This window comes from Stegostoma tigrinum, chromosome 17 (genome assembly GCF_030684315.1).
Source record: "Stegostoma tigrinum isolate sSteTig4 chromosome 17, sSteTig4.hap1, whole genome shotgun sequence".
In the NCBI taxonomy this organism is placed as follows: domain Eukaryota; kingdom Metazoa; phylum Chordata; class Chondrichthyes; order Orectolobiformes; family Stegostomatidae; genus Stegostoma; species Stegostoma tigrinum.
The window spans coordinates 10,147,334-10,167,552 of record NC_081370.1 but is presented as its reverse complement, the minus strand read 5'-3'; the positions used below and the strand labels follow the sequence as shown (position 1 = coordinate 10,167,552).

At 41.3% G+C, this 20,219-nt stretch overlaps 1 protein-coding gene across 1 annotated transcript in view; it reads right to left on the bottom strand.

Annotated features, from left to right (window-relative positions):
- LOC125459471 (mucin-6-like) overlaps positions 1-20,219 on the bottom strand; it is a 210,458-nt gene that overhangs the window by 134,919 nt on the left and 55,320 nt on the right. The window contains exons 7-9 of the mRNA XM_059652220.1: positions 18,897-19,006; positions 18,330-18,537; positions 11,157-11,279 (exon numbers count right to left, since the gene is read on the bottom strand). Coding sequence (XP_059508203.1) covers positions 11,157-11,279; positions 18,330-18,537; positions 18,897-19,006 — 441 coding nt within the window. The remainder of the gene's footprint in view (positions 1-11,156; positions 11,280-18,329; positions 18,538-18,896; positions 19,007-20,219) is intronic.

Sequence of the window (20,219 nt, the reverse complement as noted above, 5' to 3'; positions counted from 1 at the left end):
AACGTCAGCTTTTGTGCTCCTGAGATGCTGCTTGGCCTGCTGTGTTCATCCAGCTCCACACTTTGTTATCTGGAATTCATGAATAACTTGTTTTCCATTCTATCATGGGGCATGAGGCACACTGGTTGGGCAACATTTATTGTCCATCCCTGGTTGCCCTTGAGAAGGTGGTGGTGAGCTGCCTTCTTCAACTCGTGCAGTCTCCTATTTCTTCTATACAATTCTTCTATACATATATTTAAAAAGCGAATGAATATTTCTGTTAAATTAAGAGTATTTGTTGGTTTAAATTTTGCAGAGTTAGGAAGCAGCAGTCCATTCTGTTCTTGGCTTAGAAGCATTGAAGTGTTCCTCTCCCAATTAGCACTGGAAAGGGCAAGTGACTAAAGTTCAGATTTTCACATGGGAGGCCTTTGATTCACATCCACATAGAGGCAGTGGGATGCAGAATTAAAAGTGGATCAGATGAATCATATAATTCACTCATAAGACCTACTGCAAGCATCATTGATGCTGCTGGTTGTCCTGAAGGAGGGCTCTACTGTTTGTGTCAAAGCCTTTCTCTGCACCAGAGGGTAGCAAAATAACACAGCAGTATTAAAGGCTGGGAACCACTTGTTTCAACTTGGATCTCTTGCTAGAGGCCATGAAGGGAAGGTAATCTTGTTGGAGGGTAACAGGAGACTATCTCTTCATGCCATAGGAGTACCTCTCTGTTCAGTTTCACCACTGTTTGTGGTCTACATAAATGATTCAGAGGAAAATGTAGTTGGTCTAATTAATAAGTTTATGAACGATACAAAGACAGGTGGAGTTATGAATAGTGAGGATTAGCAGAGAACACAGCAGAATATAAACCAGTTGGAGGCATGCGTGGAAAAATGGCAGATGGAATGTAATCCAGACAAATGTGTGGTGATGCATTTTGGAAGGTTAAGTACAGATGGAAATTATACAATGAATGGCAGAACCCTTAAGAATATTGATATGCAAAGGGATTTGGGTGTGCAAGTTCATAAAAAAACTGAAGGTGGCATCGCAGGTAGATAAGGTAATAAAAAAGGTCTATGGCAAGGTTGCCTTCATTGGGAGGGACAATGTGTATCAGGATAGACGAGTAATGCTGAAACTTTGTTGAAAATAAATTAGGCCACTCTTGGAATATTTAAGACACATCCAGTCGCCACACTACCAGAAGGATGTGAGTGCTTTGGAGAGGGTATAGAAAAGGTTTGCCAGGAGGCTGCCTGGTATAGGCGATTTTAGCTATGAAGAAAGGTTGGATTGACTGGGTTTGTTTTCACTAGAACGCAGGAGATTTTTTAAAAGATTATGAATGGCATGGATAGAGTGGAAATGAGGCATTTTCCAAGGGTGGATGGGCCAATTACGAGGGACACAGATTCAATGTGTGGAGGGTATGTTTAAATGAGATGTGAGAGGCAAGTTTTTCACATAAAGGGAGATGAGTGCCTGAAAATGCACTGCGGAGGAGGCGGTGGAAGCATTCAAGAAACACCTAGCTGAGTACTTAGGAAGGAAATTGAGGGATACAGACTAAGAGAAGAAGTTTTAGTATGGAAGGGCAAAATGTGTCAGTACAGGCTTGGAGGTCCAAAGGGCCTGTTCCTGTGGTGCATTGTTCTTTGTTCTCTGTTCTATATCATCTTCTACTTCGTCTTCCTTTTGTTCCAGCTGTTCCCCCAGTTAGACATTCTCTCTCAAAGACTCACTGTCTCGATGTCTACACCACTTTGGCAATGGCAAATGCAGAAAACCACCACAATGAATGAGACTTTCAACTGAAGATTACTGAAGGGCACCATGAAACTGACCGAGAAGGGTCAAAAGTCTGATGGCCTGGTCAATAGTTGTCCAAATGAGCAGATGGTTTTGGCTGAAAGCAGCTATTTAGGGCCGTCTCAGAATGATGAATAATTGTAACATTAAGGAACATTCCTCTCTGAGCTCTGAAGAAGGGTCACTGGACACCAAAAATTAACTCTGCTTTCTCTCCACAAACACTCAGTCCTGTTGAGTTTTGCCATAAATTTCTGTTTTTGTTTCAGATCTTCAGCATCCACAGTTTTTTGCTTCATTAAACAAATTTTCTTTGTTCATCTAAAAATAGTGGAAGTTGCAGTGAAACTCCGAGACAGGTTGGACTAGCAGATGAAAAGGAGTTGTCAGTGCTGCTAGGAAAGCAAGCACACTTGGTGGAAGCTCTTGTTGTCATCACAGACTGGTTGGACATTGAGGAAGTGGAAGTCCTTCTTCTTCATCAGTCACCTGGTACCTTGACCGTCTTCAAAATACTATATAGTTCTGGCAAAAATAAACACCAATGAGATGCTACAGCCCGTAGCTAATCTTTGGAAGGAGATAGCAAGCAGAGGATCAAGACTACAATGACGCTGATTCCTGCTGGCTGACCATTGTTGCAAGTTGTAGGGTCTTCATCAATGAGGCCTCTAATATGAGTGGCCACTTGTCCAAAGTCACATTCTTTTGTGGCACTTTTCCTCGTAGTTCCATTTTCACTGGCAGATCCTGACTGGAGGGTATAACTTCTGTTGCCTCATTGCCCCTCCCTCCTTTCCCATGTCCTCATGATACATACGCACCTGTCATTCCTGCAGCGAGGGATTTACCTCAAAACTAATAAGCTCAAAATATGGTACTCATCTCTCCAAAGCCAGCAGCAATTTTCCATATAAACACTGCACAGCACAATAGTCCCCTGCTTACCAAGACTGGCTTCATTGTGCACCTGAATCCTATTCAGCTGTTCAGAAACCAACAGTTTTAAGTATTATATTCAGCTCTTTTTTAAAGAAGATTTGTAGCTATTATTCATTGGGTATAGTTGGGAGGAGAGCAGGGTTTGTGTCCCGCCCTCATGGTTCCTGCTGGCAGGGTCATCACTTTGAGTGTAACACACCATCTGGCATAGACATCTCCATAACCCACCACACATCTGCATTAAAGCCTTAGGGGAGCTCCAAGCATTAAGAATGCAGTGCCTAGAATCATAGAGGATTTGAAGATTGAAATAAAGGTCTAGATTTAAGGGTACATAGAAAATCTGCAATCAAAAAGAAACAAGAAGAAAAATTAATGTTGACTTCTTTGGAAAGCTAAAGCTGAGATTTAGCCATTTCTATTTGCCAAAAAAGTTGTTTTTATTTTAATAGAACATGATGGCTTGATCTTACGGAATGCAATTAGACAAACAATAACAATTAGGCAAGATAGTCATATATCCATACAGTATTCGAGTAATTTTTAAAAATGCACTTTTTGTCTTGCATTCATCAGGACAATTTGCAAGACGTCTAAATCAAGGGAAAAAAACAACTAGTACATGATGTAAAAGATGAAAATATTCAACAAAACATCTCTTCTTTCATCAACAGTGAAATCAAAGGGAACAATCATTCCAAATAGTAATTAGTTTAAAAAGCAAAAATGATATACTAGAAGTGGACATATATGATATAAGTCATTATAAAGAACATACTTTTCCTAAGAGGCCAGGGGCCAGGTAACAACACAGTCCTCACCAGACACTGCTGCCTGGTTTCACTTCAGGCTGAAAAAGCATCACAAGATTCAAGTTTCCATTTTTAATTTTATTACTATAAATTTTGGTTGCTGGCTTACCCAAAACACAAGTTAATACTAGACAATGAATGAATTACTCTATTTTGTAATCTGTTAATTTATTCTGTTGGCAAGATTTCAGTTTTTCAGAATTCACTTTGGGATATCAGCATTATTGGCAAGGCTGACATTCATTGTACCATGAAAATATGTTGATCGGCTTCTTGAATTTATGTAATGGCTTGATACTTCTGAGCACTTGCTAGCCCACCACAGAGGGTAGTTAAAGTTAAATATATTGGTGTCGCAACTGGATAAAGATGACTAGCTTCCTATCCTACAAGGTACTGATGGGTTTTTAATGACAGTCTGTTCATTTTATAGCAATTTTCACTAATGTCAGCATTTCACTTTCAAACTTTAAACTGAATTCAAATTCCTAAAGTGCCAACTGTAGTTTGCCAATTATACAAAAATATAGTTTTTGTATTATTAGTTAAGAAATATAATTGAAATAACTCCATAGTGGTCGGTCTCTGTCACCAAGTCACACTTATTTACACATGAACAATACTTGACTTTAGTACTGCCTCAGCTGAGTCAGCTAGCAGTGTGGCAGAATTTCTGACATTCCTATTCTTATCTGTTAGCTGGGGCTCCCTGATTGGATAAAATTAACAGCCCCAATCAAGGAACTCATATTCTATGAGGACCAGCTGGCTGAATGCATTGCAATCCTTATAATAACCTTTTACGATCAAAACTATTGTTCTGATTACCAGCTCACAACATGTCAAAGAGCTGAGAATTTTCTACAAAGGTCCAGGCCGCAGATTATGACATCAAATAGCTGATCCATTAAGACAAAACTAGTATATCTGTCTGAAATTGGTATATTTTATTTGTCAGTGACAGTCCCCAGGTTTGAGAGAAAAAAAATCCACTCAGGTATTGGCTGCTCATTGTGCGCTATGTTGCCAATGTGTAGACCTTGGTGATGACAGGTTTCAGTGTAGCTTAATTACATCTACAGTGGCCAGATTTTCATGTCGAGGAAGTACACTTAGTCAAGACATTTGATGTACGTTGACAGAATAGAACCATTCTTGATAGGGGAACCTTTTGGTTTTAAAAGAATAAGATTTGACCAAATGAAAACAAGGAGGAAAGGCTACTTATTGAAACATGTGCAGAAATTGCCTGTGAACCTCAGTAGGTCTGGCAGCATCTGTGGGGAGAAAACACAATTACCATTTGGAGCCTGGTGACTCCTCATCAGAACTGCTAGCAGTTAGAAAGGGTGATATTTATGCTGAAGACAAGGATGAGGAAGTGGTTGAAGACTTGAGTCGAGATTGAGCTCACAGAGAGAGAGAAAGACATGAAACGGGTAGGCAGACGAGGGGATTATTTTTAGTATGTCAGGACAGACGAGCAGCTGAATAAGTGATAATGAAAGCAAAGAGGAGAAGAGAATGGGCAGGCTGTGCGGAAAACAACACATGTCAAGACAAGACCAGGATATGGGGGTGGGTAAAATGCGCAGAAGTATGGATTCAGGCCCTAAAGTTATTGATCTTAATTAACTTAGCCAGAGATTCCCAACTACCATCGTTGACAGCCCTGCTGCAGTGCCCCAGTGACCTTCAGTGCAACCTTGAAGAACAACAGAGATAACAAGATGTAGAGCTGGATGAACACAGCAGGCCAAGCAGCTTCAGAGGAATAGGAAGGCTGATGTTTGGGGCCTAGACACTTCTTCAGAAATCCTTGAAGAACAACATCGCATTTTCCACTTGGGGGCCCTGCAGCCTCGAGGACTCAACATCAAATTCAATAACTTTACAGCCTGATTCTGTCCTTCCATGTTTTTTACCCACTTCCACACCTTGATACTGTCATAACATGCGTTGCTTTCAGCACAGCCAACTCATTCTCGCTCTTTCACATCACATAAATTGCTTTCAACATAGCCTACCCATTCTCTCTTACTCTCAGCTCTTACTATCACTCATTCAGCTTCTCTTCTTTCGTGGCTTGCTTTCACCTGCATATCTGCCAATGTGGTATGCTGCATTTGCTGTACCCATTGTGGCCTCCTCTACTTTGGGGAAACTAAGCGGAGGCTTGGGGACCACTTTGCCAAAAACCTACGCTTCGTTCGCAATAAACAACTGCACCTCCCAGTCGTGAACCATTTCAACTCTCCCTCCCATTCCTTGATGACATGTCCTTCCTGGACCTCCTGCAGTGCCAAAATGTTGCCACCCAAAGGTTGTAGGAACAGCAACTCATATTCCGCATGGGAAACCCTGCAGCCCAATGGTATCAATGTGGACTTCGCAAGCTTCAAAATCTCCCCTCCCCCGCACCGCATCCCAAAACCAGCCGAGATCATCCCTGCCTCCCTAAACTGTTCTTCCTCTCACCTATCCCCTCCTCCCACCTCAAGCCGCACCTCCATTTCCTACCTACTAAACTCATCCCGCCCCATTGACCTGACCATCCTCCTCGGACTGACATATCCCCTCCCTACTTCCCCACCTACACTCGCCTCTGCGTGCTCCATCCCCGTCCATTTAATTTGTCTGTCTCCTCTCCACTTATCTTCTCCTCTATCCATCTTCAATCCGCCTCGCCCTCTCTCCCTATTTGTTTCAGAACCCTTGCCCCCCGACCCTTTTCTGATGCAGAGTCTAGGCCCAAAACGTCAGCTTTTGTGCTCCTCAGATGCTGAAAAGCTCTTCATGTTGCCTGTCATTCAAAAAGACATAAAATTTGGAACATATTATTTTACTTCCAAAGAACTGGTCCCGGTGTACGAACGTATCACACTTACAGCAAGTGTAACACGAGTAGCGTGGTGGTATTAGAACATAGAACATAGAACAGTACAGCACAGAACAGGCCCTTCAGCCCACAATGTTGTGCCGACCATTGATCCTCATGGATGCACCCTCAAATTTCTGTGACCATATGCATGTCCAGCAGTCTCTTAAATGACCCCAATGACCTTGCTTCCACAACTGCTGCTGGCAACGCATTCCATGCTCTCACAACTCTCTGCGTAAAGAACCTGCCTCTGACATCCCCTCTATACTTTCCACCAACCAGCTTAAAACTATGACCCCTCGTGCTAGCCATTTCTGCCCTGGGAAATAGTCTCTGGCTATCGACTCTATCTATGCCTCTCATTATCTTGTATACCTCAATTAGGTCCCCTCTCCTCCTCCTTTTCTCCAATGAAAAGAGACCGAGCTCAGTCAACCTCTCTTCATAAGATAAGCCCTCCAGTCCAGGCAGCATCCTGGTAAACCTCCTCTGAACCCTCTCCAAAGCATCCACATCTTTCCTATAATAGGGCGCCCAGAACTGGACGCAGTATTCCAAGTGCGGTCTAACCAAAGTTTTATAGAGCTGCAACAAGATCTCACGACTCTTAAACTCAATCCCCCTGTTAATGAAAGCCAAAACACCATATGCTTTCTTAACAACCCTGTCCACTTGGGTGGCCATTTTAAGGGATCTATGTATCTGCACACCAAGATCCCTCTGTTCCTCCACGCTGCCAAGAATCCTATCCTTCCACGCTGCCAAGAATCCTATATTGAATGGGTTTTCATCAGTGAGACGTTTTTAATATTCTGTGAATTCTGTAAATAAACGATGCTGATGTTTAAATTTGCTTCAGTTCAAACCAGGCCCACGTGGTCCAGCGTTAGAATTCCATCTCATGTTAGAGCTGTGTGCTGACTTTTGTAAGTGTGGCATGGTGGGTTACAATGAGTGCTTTGCTAGTTGTGAACAGCTGAAGGTTTGTACTGTTTGATATGACCTGCCAATCCTTGGGGCACCCAGACTGCAGGCCTGGCATCACACCCGCACTGAAACGCATATACCAGATTACTCTTCTGTATCAGAGGGAGAACATCTTCTTGATTTGATAAGAGTACCCTGTTTGTGAGAGACGCCACCCACAGTGCCCTGTATCTCAGCGGCACTGAACAAGCAGCTAAGTGAGTTACGACAGTGGTGTGTGACTGACCGAATCTCTCTTCAAAGTAACTGTCACAGATTCTATGCTGCACTATTCCAGTTTATCAGATTCAAAATACAACAGAAGTTGAGACAACGGGCACTTACAATATCATCATCTACAAGGCTACAAACCTCGTTCTGAGAGCAAATAGAAGGTTGACGACGAGCACAAACACAATGGGCCTAAGGGCCTTTTCCTGAGCTGCAACATCTCCACAAGTCTCTGAGCTTCTGACAGAGATGAAGGGTCTCAGAAACAAAAGAAGCTCCCGACCCACAGTCTCACACCTGAACATATTTATGTCACAATTCCCACGTCTCCTGTCGGTTATTTGAATGTTGATGTAAACATTGTAATTCCAACTCTAACCACTGGAGATGCTGCGAGGCCCGTCAAATGTTTACATTTGGAGTGCTTTCCCTGCAACATACTAACATTTCAGACTGGTATGGAACAGAGCCACCCAGTTTAAACAGATCTGCAAGTTACAGATGTAGAGCAAACCTTCAGATTCCGAGACCCAGTGAGCATCACACACCTAACAGTGACTTCATGGAGTCTAGAGGCTTGGCTCAGCCTGCACTGAAGACACGGGTTCTCATTCCACCACAGCAGATCATGAAATTCAAATTCATTTATTAAATCCAGAGGTAAAAACTGCCCTAATGGCAAGCATGTATTGATTACCAATCGCCGTTAAAAACCCAATGATTCATTAGCTGCAGGAAGGAAAATTCTCACCTGGTGTGACCTAAATGTGTCTCCAGATCCACAGTAAAACAAAGTCCTCTGACATAATCTAGCATGATGCTCAGCTATAACTAACCACTTCAAAATCCAAAAGAAAAGGATGAAACCACACAGATCGTCCAACATCACAAAGCCCACCAGAAAAGATGATGGCACATACAGCCCTCTCAACGCTGCAAAGTCCTCTTTACTGAGAAGCTTGTACCCAAGTTGACACATTGCCCCACAGGTAAGCCAACAACCTAACAAGGTCTGTAAAGTAAGATCCCATGCAAATTTTAAAAAGAGACACCTCCATCACCATTCCTGGGTATGTTCTGTCGAGAGTCATAGAGTCAGGGGTGAGTTGCCCTGAGAGACTCCAGAAACCACGAAGTCTCATGGTAACAGGTCAAAAATAAACAAGAAAACCTTGTGCTTTTTACACACCTCAAGTGATGAATCATTTCTCCTCCACAGTGAACATCACTTCAGGGACAAGCTAAATATGGCAAGGGCACAGAATACTTTGGGTGTAGGACATCAGTGTTCATCACAAGAGTGGCTCAGTAGCACCACCACTGCTTGAGTCCTAAAATACAGAGTTGCACCCATCTTGGCCTCCTCCTGATGTCAGTGATGCCAACCTTCAGCTAATTTGTTTCGTGAATTTGAATGCACTAGATACAAAGGCTGTGCACCCTGACAGTATTCTGACAATAATACTTTTTATTATTTCATAGAATACCTACGGTGTGTTGAAACAGGCCCTTTGGCCCAACAAGTCCACACCAACCCTTGGAGCATCCCACTCAGACCCATCCCCCTATAGCCCACCTAACCTATGCATCCCTGGACACTATGGGGCAACTCAGCATAGCCAAACCACCCTAACCTGCAAATCTTTGGGCTGTGAGAGGAAACCAGAGCACCCAGATTACCCACAAAGACACAGGGAGAATGTGGAAACTCCACAGAGACAGTGGCCCAAGGGTGGAATTGAACTTGAGTTCTTGGAGCTGTGAGGTAACGGTGCTAAACACTGAACCACCATGCCGTCCAAAGGACACCTTTGGATTATACATAATACTGAAGACATGCTCCCGAATATGCATACCTTAGCCAACCTGTTCCAGTAACAACACTGGCATCTACCCAGCAATGTAGAACACTGCCTAGGTACATACTATCCACAAGAAGTAGGATAAATCCAATCAAGTCAATTACTGTCCAACAATCTACACAAAGTGACACATGGTGTCATTGATAGTCGTACTGAGTGGCATTTACTCAACAATAATCAGCTCATTAATGCTTAGTTTGGATTCCATCAGCTCTCCTCAGCTTCTGACTTATTCAAGCCTTGGTAGAAAAATTGATAAATGAGCTGAACTCAAGAGGGGAAGTGAGTATGAATACCTTTGACATTTGACTGAATGTGGGATCAAAGAACCCTAAACAAAAATAGAGTCAATGAGAGTTATGAGAAAACTCTCAATTGATTAGAGGTGACCTCGCCTGATGTAGTTGTTGTAAGTCAATCATCTCGGTCTTAGGACATAACTGCAGAAGTTCCTGAGAGTAGCTCAGCCATCTGCAGCTGCTCAATCAATGACCAACCCTCCATCATAAGGTCTGAGATGTGGATTTTTGATGACAATTAGTCAATGTTCAGCACCATTCGCAACTCCTCAGGTACTGAAGCAAATCATATCCAAATGCAGAAAGACCTGAACAACATTCAACAAGTGACAAGTAACATCTTTGCCACAGGCTAGCTATATAATGACCATTTACAACAAAAGAGAATTCAAATATTATTCCTTAACATTCACAGCATAATCATGGTTGAATTAACATCCTGGGAGTTAAAACTGACCAAAGTACTGTGGGTGCACCTACAACATTTTGTGGTGAGTCAAGAAAGCAGTTCACCACCATTTTCTCAAGTACAATTTGACATGAGCAGTTAATACTGTCCCAGCTAATAAAAGTCAGATCCCATTCGTATTGCCACTTCACAACAGTGTTGTGAAACAGCTTCCTTAATCTTCATGTTAAAATGCGAATTGACTTGCCAACCAATCAGGACCATTTTCTCATAAATACTAACTGCTGCAATCATTTGAAATATGGCCTTCTTGAAATTATCCTGATGACTTCAAGGTGATAAGCTTTGGCAGTCTGTCTCATTACAGCAAAATTCAAGTTCGGTACTAACTGTAACCATTTCAGGCAGTTCTGTTGGAAACACCTGCTTAATTGATGCCCATATCTCCAAGGACCAAATTTAAAACTTGAAAAGGCATTGTTCTTGTGGCACAGTAGTAATTTCCCTATCTCTGAGTCAGAAGGCATAGTTTCAAGTCCCACTTGCTCCAGAGAAGAAATAACAGATTGATTGAAAATATCTAAACCTTGCCAAATGCCTCAACTTAAGGTGTTATGGCTACTTCACTGACGAGATGAGGTTAACATTTGAGATGTCTCCACAACTAGTACTGCTGAAGGATCATTTATCAATGACACATTAAAATTCACCCAAAAATAATAAGGTTTATTGAGGCAAGACATAATGTCTTTGAACCAATGATAACACACTATATAAAGCATGTATCAAGTACTTGCTGAGCAGAATGGAGATTTTAAAAATCTATTATCGGGAAAAGACTTTCTTTTATACAGGACTGTTGCTTTGTTCTCAATGGCACAAAATTATTTTCTTCACTTCGACATGACAGTATATTACAGCAATTTAAGTTGTTTTTAGTTTCGGTATATTCACCTTCTGGACAGAAACAACCATATGTGCCATAGCTATCGCAGGTGGTCTGTGGATTTGAACAAGTAGATAAGCATGGAGAACCACATTCCTGGTATACCTGATTTCCCGGACACGGTATAGGTGCTGAAAGAAAACAGAGGATTCAGTTATGAATTGTTAAATGTACTCCTTCAGCATTTCTCATTATCTCAGCAACTTCCATCACTGATAAAGCTACTTCTGATCATTTCAAAGTCTCCCCAATTTCTGATAGGTTCATTTCCCACTGCACCTTCATTACTCTCACTTTCTACACCCCATGCCTCCACTTGACACTGGGATGCTAATTCTTTATTCTCCCTCTAGACTTCTACTGTTAATTTCACCATGGTCCTCATACAAACATCCATGGTGTTGTGACAAGGAGACAGACAGCTGAACAAATAAGCCTTTCTACCTCTCTATTCCTAACACAGTAGAATCAAAACCTTCAATGGTTCTGAACTAGCCTTTTGATTCACAAATCTCAAATATTCCAAATTATTCATTCCAAACACTTTTTTTCATCTTAAGCAGGAAACATAACAATTTATTAAATATACAAGAAGAAAATTTAACGAACAAGGTATTCTAATTAATGTCAATGATTTAAACTCAAAACATTTGTTTTCAGCCCCATTCATACAAAAGACGATATGTAAAAACAATTAAGGGATAAATAAAAGAAAATAACAAAACTGGTCAGATCATTTAAATGGTTTAAAGTTTTTGAGAAGATCTGTAGCTCGGGTGGAGGAGGAGGTTGTAGACCTACTCGCCAAGCCAGTGTGTTTGGCTGCAGACTTGTCACCCTGCTAGTTAACATTGTCAGTGCACTTCCGGTGACGTACTGGAGTTCTGTCCCACTTGTTATTTATATGCCTCAGTTTGCTGGGATGGTTGGCATTACTTCCGGTTCTGTTTTTTTGAGTGGTTTATATATCAGGCACAGTTCAGTGTGTTTGTTGGTGGAGTTCCAGTTGGAATGACAGGCCTCCAGGAATTCCCTGGCATGTCTCTGTTTGGCATGTGCTATTATGGATGTGTTGTCCCAATCAAACTTGTGTCCTTCTTAGTCCATGTGTATTGAGACCGGTGAGAATTGATCATATCTGTGGTGGTTAGTTTGTGTTTGTGTACCCTTACCATCAGTTTTAGAACAAAGAACAAAGAAAATTACAGCACAAGAACAGGCCCTTTGACTCTCCAAGCCTGTACCAAGCCAGATCCTCTATCTAAACCCGACCCCTATTTTCCAAGGATCTGTATCCCTCTGCTCCCTGCCCATTCACGTATCTGTCTAGATACAACTTAAATGACGCTATCGTGCCCGGCTCTACAACCTCCGCTGGCAACACATTCCATGCACCCACCACCCTCTGGGTAAAAAACTTTCTACGCATATCTCCCTTAAACTTTTCCCCTCTCACCTTGAAATTGTGATCCCTAGTAATTGAGTCTCCCATTCTGGGAAAAAAACTTCTTGCTATCCATCCTGTCTATACCTCCCATGATATTTTAGACCTCTATCAGGTTCCCCCTCAACCTCTGTCTTTCTAATGTAAATAATCCTAATCTACTCAATCTCTCTTCATAGCTAGCACCCTCCATATCAGGCAACAACAACCTGGTGAACCTCCTCTGCATTCTCTCCAAAGCATCCACATCCTTTTGGTAATGTGGCGACCAGAACTGTATGCAGTATTCCAAATGTGGTTGAACCAAAGTCCTATACAACTGTAACATGACCTGCTAACTCTTGTACTCAAAACCCTGTCTGATGAATGAAAGCATACCGTATGCTTTCTTGACCACTCCATCCACCTGCGTTGCCACCTTCAGGTACAATGGACCAGAACACCCAGATCTCTCTGTGCATCAATTTTCCCCAGGGCTTTTCCATTTACCATATAGTTCGCTCTTGAATTGGATCTTCCAAAATGCATCACCTCGCATTTGCCTGGATTGAATTCCATCTGCTATTTCTCTGCCCAACTCTCCTATCTATCTATATTCTGCTGTATTCTCCAACAGTCCCATTCACTATCTGCAACTTCATCAATCTTAGTGTCATCTGCAAACTTGCTAATCAGACCATCTATACCTACCTCCAGATCAGTTATGTTTATCACAAACAACTATGGTCCCAACACGGATCCCTGTGGAACACCACTGGTCACAGTTCTCCATTTTGAGAAACTCCCACCACAACTCTGTCTCCTATTGTCCAGCCAGTTCTCTATCCATCTAGCTAGTACACCCTGGATCCCATTCCATTTCACTTTCTCCATCAGCCTACTATGGGGAACCTTGTCAAACGCCTTACTGAAGTCCATGTATATGACATCCATAGTCCTTCCCTCATCCATCAACTTTATTACTTCCTCAAAAAATTCTATCAAGTTGGTAAGACTTGACCTTCCCTGTACAAAACCGTGCTGCCTATCACTAATAAGCCCATTTTCTTACAAATGTAAATAGATCCGATCCCTCAGTATCTTCTCCAGCAGCTTCCCCACCACTGATGCCAGGTTCACCGGTCTATAATTTCCTGGATTATCCTTGCTACCCTTCTTAAAAAAAATGGGACAACAATAGCAATTCTGCAGTCCTCCGGGACCTCACCAATGCTCAAGGATGCTGCAAAGATATCTGTTAAGGCCCCAGCTATTTTCTCTTTTGCTTCCCTCAGTAACCTGGGACAGATCCCATCCAGACCTGGGGGCTTGACAACACTAATGCCTTTTAGAATACCCAACATTTCCCCCCTGCTTATGCTGACCTGACCTAGAATAATCAAACATCTATCCCTAATCTCAACATGCGTCATGTCCCTCTCCTCAGTAAATGCCGACGCAAAGTGCTCATTAAGAATCTCACTAATTTTCTCTGACTCTTCATATCCCTTCCCTCCTTTGCCCTTGAGTGGGCCAATCGTTTCTCTAGTTACCCTCTTGCTCCTTATGTATGAATAAAAGGCTTTGGGATTTTCCTTCACAGAATCCATTCCTTTTTCTCCTGTTTGGCCTTTGTCATGTTTCTCACAGTCCTTGCATGGCTGTGGGTATCGGATCCTTGACGTTTGTCAGTAGCTGTTGCAGAGTGGTTGTTGGCATGTGGGCTGCCCTGATAGCCAGGGATCTGAGTTGTCTTGGCGATCATGTCTGATAAATCTCTCATGTACAGTATGGTGACTAGTTCATCTCTCCGTGTTGTGTCTTCTTGTTGTGGTCTGTTGTGGAGGTAAAGGCGGCTTGTTCTTTTTGGGTATCCATTCCTTTTAAAAACGCCATAAAAATGTTCCTGTTTTGCTTTGCAGAGTTCCAGGTTGCTGCAACATGTTGTGGCTCATTTTAATAATGTCCTGATGCAGCTCCGCTCTGGTGTGTTGGGGTGGTTGCTGGAGTAATTAACTATTTGATCCGTATGTGTGGTCTTTCTGTGTAAGTCTGGAGTTCTACCATTATGTCTAGGAAAGGTAGTCGGTTATTGTTCTCTTCTTCTTTTGCGAATTTTATTCCGGTGACGATTTTGTTTATGTGTTGGTGGGTTTCTTCTAGTCACGTGTGTTTGTTAACCATAAAGGTGTGATCTACATAGCATTTGGGTTGGCTAATGGGGAGTGCTGTCCATTCTAATCTTTGCATTTTCACTTCTGCTGTCAGTTCTGATATTGGGGATCTCATTGGTGTTCCTTTATTTGCCTGAATATATGGGTGTTGAAGGTGAAGTGAGTTGAGAGGAACAGATCCAGCAGTTTCAGGGTGCTGTCTTTGTTGGTGTTGTTGATATCGTGGGATGTCTGCCTTCCTGATTTGTCTAGTGCAGTAATTGTTTCTTTGGCTAAGGTCGATGTTTCTGGATGTAATTAGTGCTGTTGTGTTGAAGGATGTCATTATCTCGTCCCCTTCTATTTTGGTGTCCTTGATAATGTTCAGGAATTTTTGGGAGGAGTGGATGGAATGAGTAGCATTGTCAACTAAGCATTTCAGTTTCCACTGTAGTTCTTTTGCTAGTCTATATGTTGGTGTGCCTGGTAGTGAGACAATGGGTCTGAGGAGACCCCTGGCTTGTGTACCTTAGGGAGTCAACAGAAGCAGTATGTGTTGAGTCCCTCTGGTTTCATTTTTTGATAGTTTTCCCTACTGTTATCTCTTGAGTTATGTAATTTCTTCAGTATTGTTTTGAACTGGTTCTCTAACTATGGTTTGAGTGTATCGCCATCGGATGGTCGGTGTTGGTATCTGCTAGTAGTGCCTAATGAGAAACATTACATAGGCCAAATGGAAAGAAAACTGACAATAAGGATACATGAACACCAGCCAACCACCAAGAGACACGACCAATTCTCACTGTTCTCAATACACATGGACAAAGAAGGACACAAATTCGACTGAGTCAACACATCCATAATAGCACAAGCCAAACAGGGACATGTCAGGGAATTCTTGGAGGCCAGGCATTTCAACCAGAACTCCATTAACAAACATATTGAACGGGACCTGTTCTACAAACCACTAAAAAACAAAATCAGAAGTGATGCTAACCATCCCAGCAAACCAAGGCATATAAATAGCAAGTGGGAGAAAACACCAATGCTTCACCAGAAGCTGACTGACAACGTTATCTAGCAGGGTGACAAAATGTCTGCAATCAAACACGCTGGCTCGGCAAGGTAAGTCTACACCTTATGTAATTGGCTTTCATGATGCTTTGTTTCACAGGGAATAATGTGGACCCCTTGGTCATTTTTCTGGAACTACTAATCAGGGTCACCATTACAGTTCACGCAGATACATATAATAATACCTCTAACTCAGCTTTCTATTGTCTGGGCTTCCAAACATTAGTAAGGGAGCTTTCAAAACCTTCAGGCTATGTCAGAGGCAGCCAAAATCCTTCTCTCATGAAAACATAGTTGAAAAATCAACATCAATTCTGGTCCAGTCCCGACAGGCTTTTCTCCTAGGCCTCAATTACCACTCAAAATCTGCCATCTGCTTGAACTTAGGGTCTCTTGCAGACTTTCCAGAACTGATTCCCAGGTACTGACCTTATTAATAGCCAACTTCTGACATCTGCTTAAACACAATGCTCTTCCCTGGCTTGCTGTGTCTGTTAGAACCCTTAAGAATCAGTCTGGAAATTAACCTCCAAGCTCAGTCTCACAAAAATCAAAAGTTTGTTCAGTCTGTTTTATTCTTTTTACCACAAGTTGTTTCCTAAAGTCCAAAGGCATTTTTAGACAACAATTCCCAGCTCACAACTCCAAACCAAATTTACAAAAGAAAAAAAATCTGAAAAATCAACAAGAGTTCTAACATTTTGTGGAATGCATCAAAGCGCTGTCTGTCTTCAGCACAGTTTCCTTTCTTTCAAAATTTTAGCATTCCTGCGAGTGATAAGGAATCTCAAATTTAGGCTTTCAGAATGGAGAATTAACTGTTTAGAAATGCAAGGACAGAGCTTGACGGCACACAACTGAGATGATTACAGATTGGTTAAACACCTAAAAATGCATCATCACCTAAATATGCAACTACATAATACAGTTTGTATCATAATATAAAAACAAAATGTTTTCTTCTACCGCCCCAATTTGAGGGAATTATTGAGGTGCTCTGCAGTAACAATTGCCTGTAGAGCTAGCCCAAGTTGCTCCACACATTAGCAACGTACAATAAGCAATTTTCTTGACAAGTACAGGGGCTCTTTTTGAAAAAGGGCATATAATTTATATTTGCGAATATCATTTTTGGAGAATGGAGATTTCAAAATAGTTTCAATTGGTGCAGGTTAACGCTAAGGTTTGTTTAAAAAAGGTCAGAGTGTATTTCTGGAACAGTGATTTAAATCCAATATTTTTTTCAAGAGCAGGTGACAGTGACTGTGGTGTTAATGGTAAGATGTTTTGGGCTTAAGAAAGATACAGTACACATGCAAGGTCAATAAATTCAGGACAATTCAGGGAACAAGTTATCTCGGCTGAAAGGTTTAACTTGTGAAACTTTCAAGCCAAGAGAATTTAGTTAGAAATCAGCAGGTTATTAAACTGGGAATTTTAAAATCTCATATTTATGAAAAGTTCATGTTGGCAGATTTGTAAAAGACTCAGAGTAATTGACAGTCCAGGACAAGAAAACTTTTGGAAGTCAGTCAAGCAGGTCTGAGATAAGGGAATGTGTTCTCCAGACATGAATCTTTTGTAACAGAGAGTGTCAGGAAGAAAAGCTGAAATATTGCTTTGCTGTGTAAATTGCGATCATTCCAAAGGTTGTACATATTTAGATTGCTTTCTAAAAAAGTTATTTCCACCACCATTCAGGTGGTGAGGGATAAGAGTTGGCAGTTAACTTTAAAATATAAACAAAAGGTTCTTGCAAAGGTGAGATGCTTAAAGTAATAACCCATAATTTTGAATTAAAAGGAGGAATATCTGAAATTGATGTATACAATAATATCAGGTGCAGGGAGGAGACGGAATAAACAATAAAACAGAGGTGAAGCCCAAACAGACAGAGTAACAATTAGGCAGACAAAAGAGATGCAAAATGGTGAACTAGAGAGAAGGAAAGGCTGATATTAGGGACAATTACTTGACAAAAATGAGGTGTTATGAATAGTTTGGTATGTGTGAGTAAGTAAAGGACAAAAAAGGATGTGTTCAGACTGTAAAATTGTTGAACTCGATATCAAGTCCTGAAGGTTTTAGGATCCCCAAAAGTAGAAAATGAGATGCTGTACTTCCAGCTTGCATTGAGCCTTGTTGGAGCACTGCAGCAGGCCCAAAAGAGAAACATTGACATAGGGACATGCCGTTGGCAGGCAACTGGAAACTCAGGGTAATTTTTGTGGACAGAACGTAGGTGTTCCACAAAGCAGTTACCCAGTCTGATTTTCATCTCCCCATGTAGAGGGGACCACGTGGTAAGCAGCACACATAGCCAGTGCCAGTCAACAATTATAGCAGTAATGAATGAATGGAACGGTGTAAGCTGGAGTACAGACAGAACATAACAAATGGTGAATGCATATGCAACAGCAAGTTCTTACGTATACAATCAAACAAAATGCATCAAATTGAAACAGGTAATATAGTGTCTTATAAACATATTATCACAAAGTTCAGGGAATAAGATAGGTCATGCTACTTACGGCAGAAAGAGATATTTCTCCAGTTAGTGACTGGTTCCAACAATCTCGAGCATTGTCGGGAATATTCAGACAAAGTCTGACAGCTGCACTGTGTATCACCTTTGGCAGTGCACTTGTACAAATCACGTTGACATTCCGTAATGTAATTTCTCTTTGGCAATTTACAGAGAGGTGCCACTTTATTCAGCATACAAGAGCAATCAGACACCTAGAACAGAAATCAACAAGTCAGTTTCTCAGTGAAAACATATAACATGGAAAGCTTTTCTCAGCTTGAAGGAAATTGGAAAAAAAATGACTTAGCTATTCACTAAAATGAGTTTTTCACATTTATAGGCATTTCCTATGTTCAAGGAATCAACTTTACCCATGCACAGGGTGGAAGAAAATGGAGAAAAGTCCTTCAAAATCAGATCTCCACCAAACCAGGATTCTTGATGCCTCTTCTGAGGCATAATTGACATTTTAAAAATGGCGACTGCACAGTAACTATCTTCATTTAGTATTGAACAGAGACGCTTCTGTGAAACACCAATCTGAGTGCCAACTTTGAACAAATATACTTACATAATCAACATAACTTTCTTCCAACTTTGTTACATTCAAAGGATGACATGTTTCTGATGGATCATCTACTTGATATTGACTGGTAAACTTGTAAGGTGATATCATCTTGCCTAAACAAAGATACATATAAAAAATATATGATACTGGTAACTTCAGTCGTTACATGAACTACGTTTGAAGAATTACAGTGCAGTTTGTTAAAAAGAACATACGAACTCCCATTCTGTATCTTCAAGCTGATTAGCTGGGCTTCTTGTTTCAACACATAGGCGCCCTTGCTAATTTTTAAGGGGCCTTTAATGTATTCATAGAAGCTCTTCAGATTCTTCATAACCCTTTTTGCTAAGTTTATCTCATGTCCCCTTTCTTCCCTCCTGATTTCCCTCTTGAGTAAACTCCGACTGCCGTTATACTCCTCAAGGGATTCACTCGATCCCTGCTGTCTATGTGCCATATGCTCCTTCCTTCTTCCTGACCAAAGCTTCTATTTCTTTAAGCATCCAACTTGCCCTTCACACTAGTAGGAACTTACTGCCTCTGTCCACTCGTCATCTAATTTTTGAAGGCCTCCCACTTTTCAACCGTCCGTTTATCTGTGAATCTTCTCTCACAATCAGCTTTTAAAATTTCTTGCCTAACATTGTCAAAATTGGCCTTTCTCCAATTTAGAACTTCTATTAGTTTTAAAATAGTTATCAAAAAGGATAGGCCTGTTCTAAAAGTTAAATTAATAGAATTATGATCACTGGCCTCAAAGCTTTCCCCCACTGACATCTCAGTCACTTACTGCCTTATTTCCCAAGAGAAGGTCAAGGTTTACTCCTTCTCTAGTAGGTACATACACCGACTGCATAAGAACACCCTCTCATTCATTCTTAACAAATTCCTCGCCATCCAACCCCTTAACTGATTGGCAGTCCCAATCTATGTTTGAAAACTTAAAATCCACGACTGTTACAACCCTACTTTCCTTACAGATACCCGACATCTCCTTATAAATTTGTTTCTCGATTTCCCACTGACAATTGAGGCCTTCAGTACAATCCTGATAAGGTGAACATCCTTTCCTTATTTCTCAGTTCCAGACAAATATGCCAGAAATATGCCCCTTAAGCACAGCTGTAAAGTTATCCCTAACCAAAAATACCACTCCTCCTTCTCTCTATACCCTGGATCATCTATACCCTGGAACATGAAACTCTTAAAATGGCACAATTCAATAGCTACAAAGCAGAATCATGGACAGCAGAAACTGCACATAATTAGTGACTTGATGACATGTTCTAGACATTGGAACGTCAGACTTCTATCATTTATATTTTT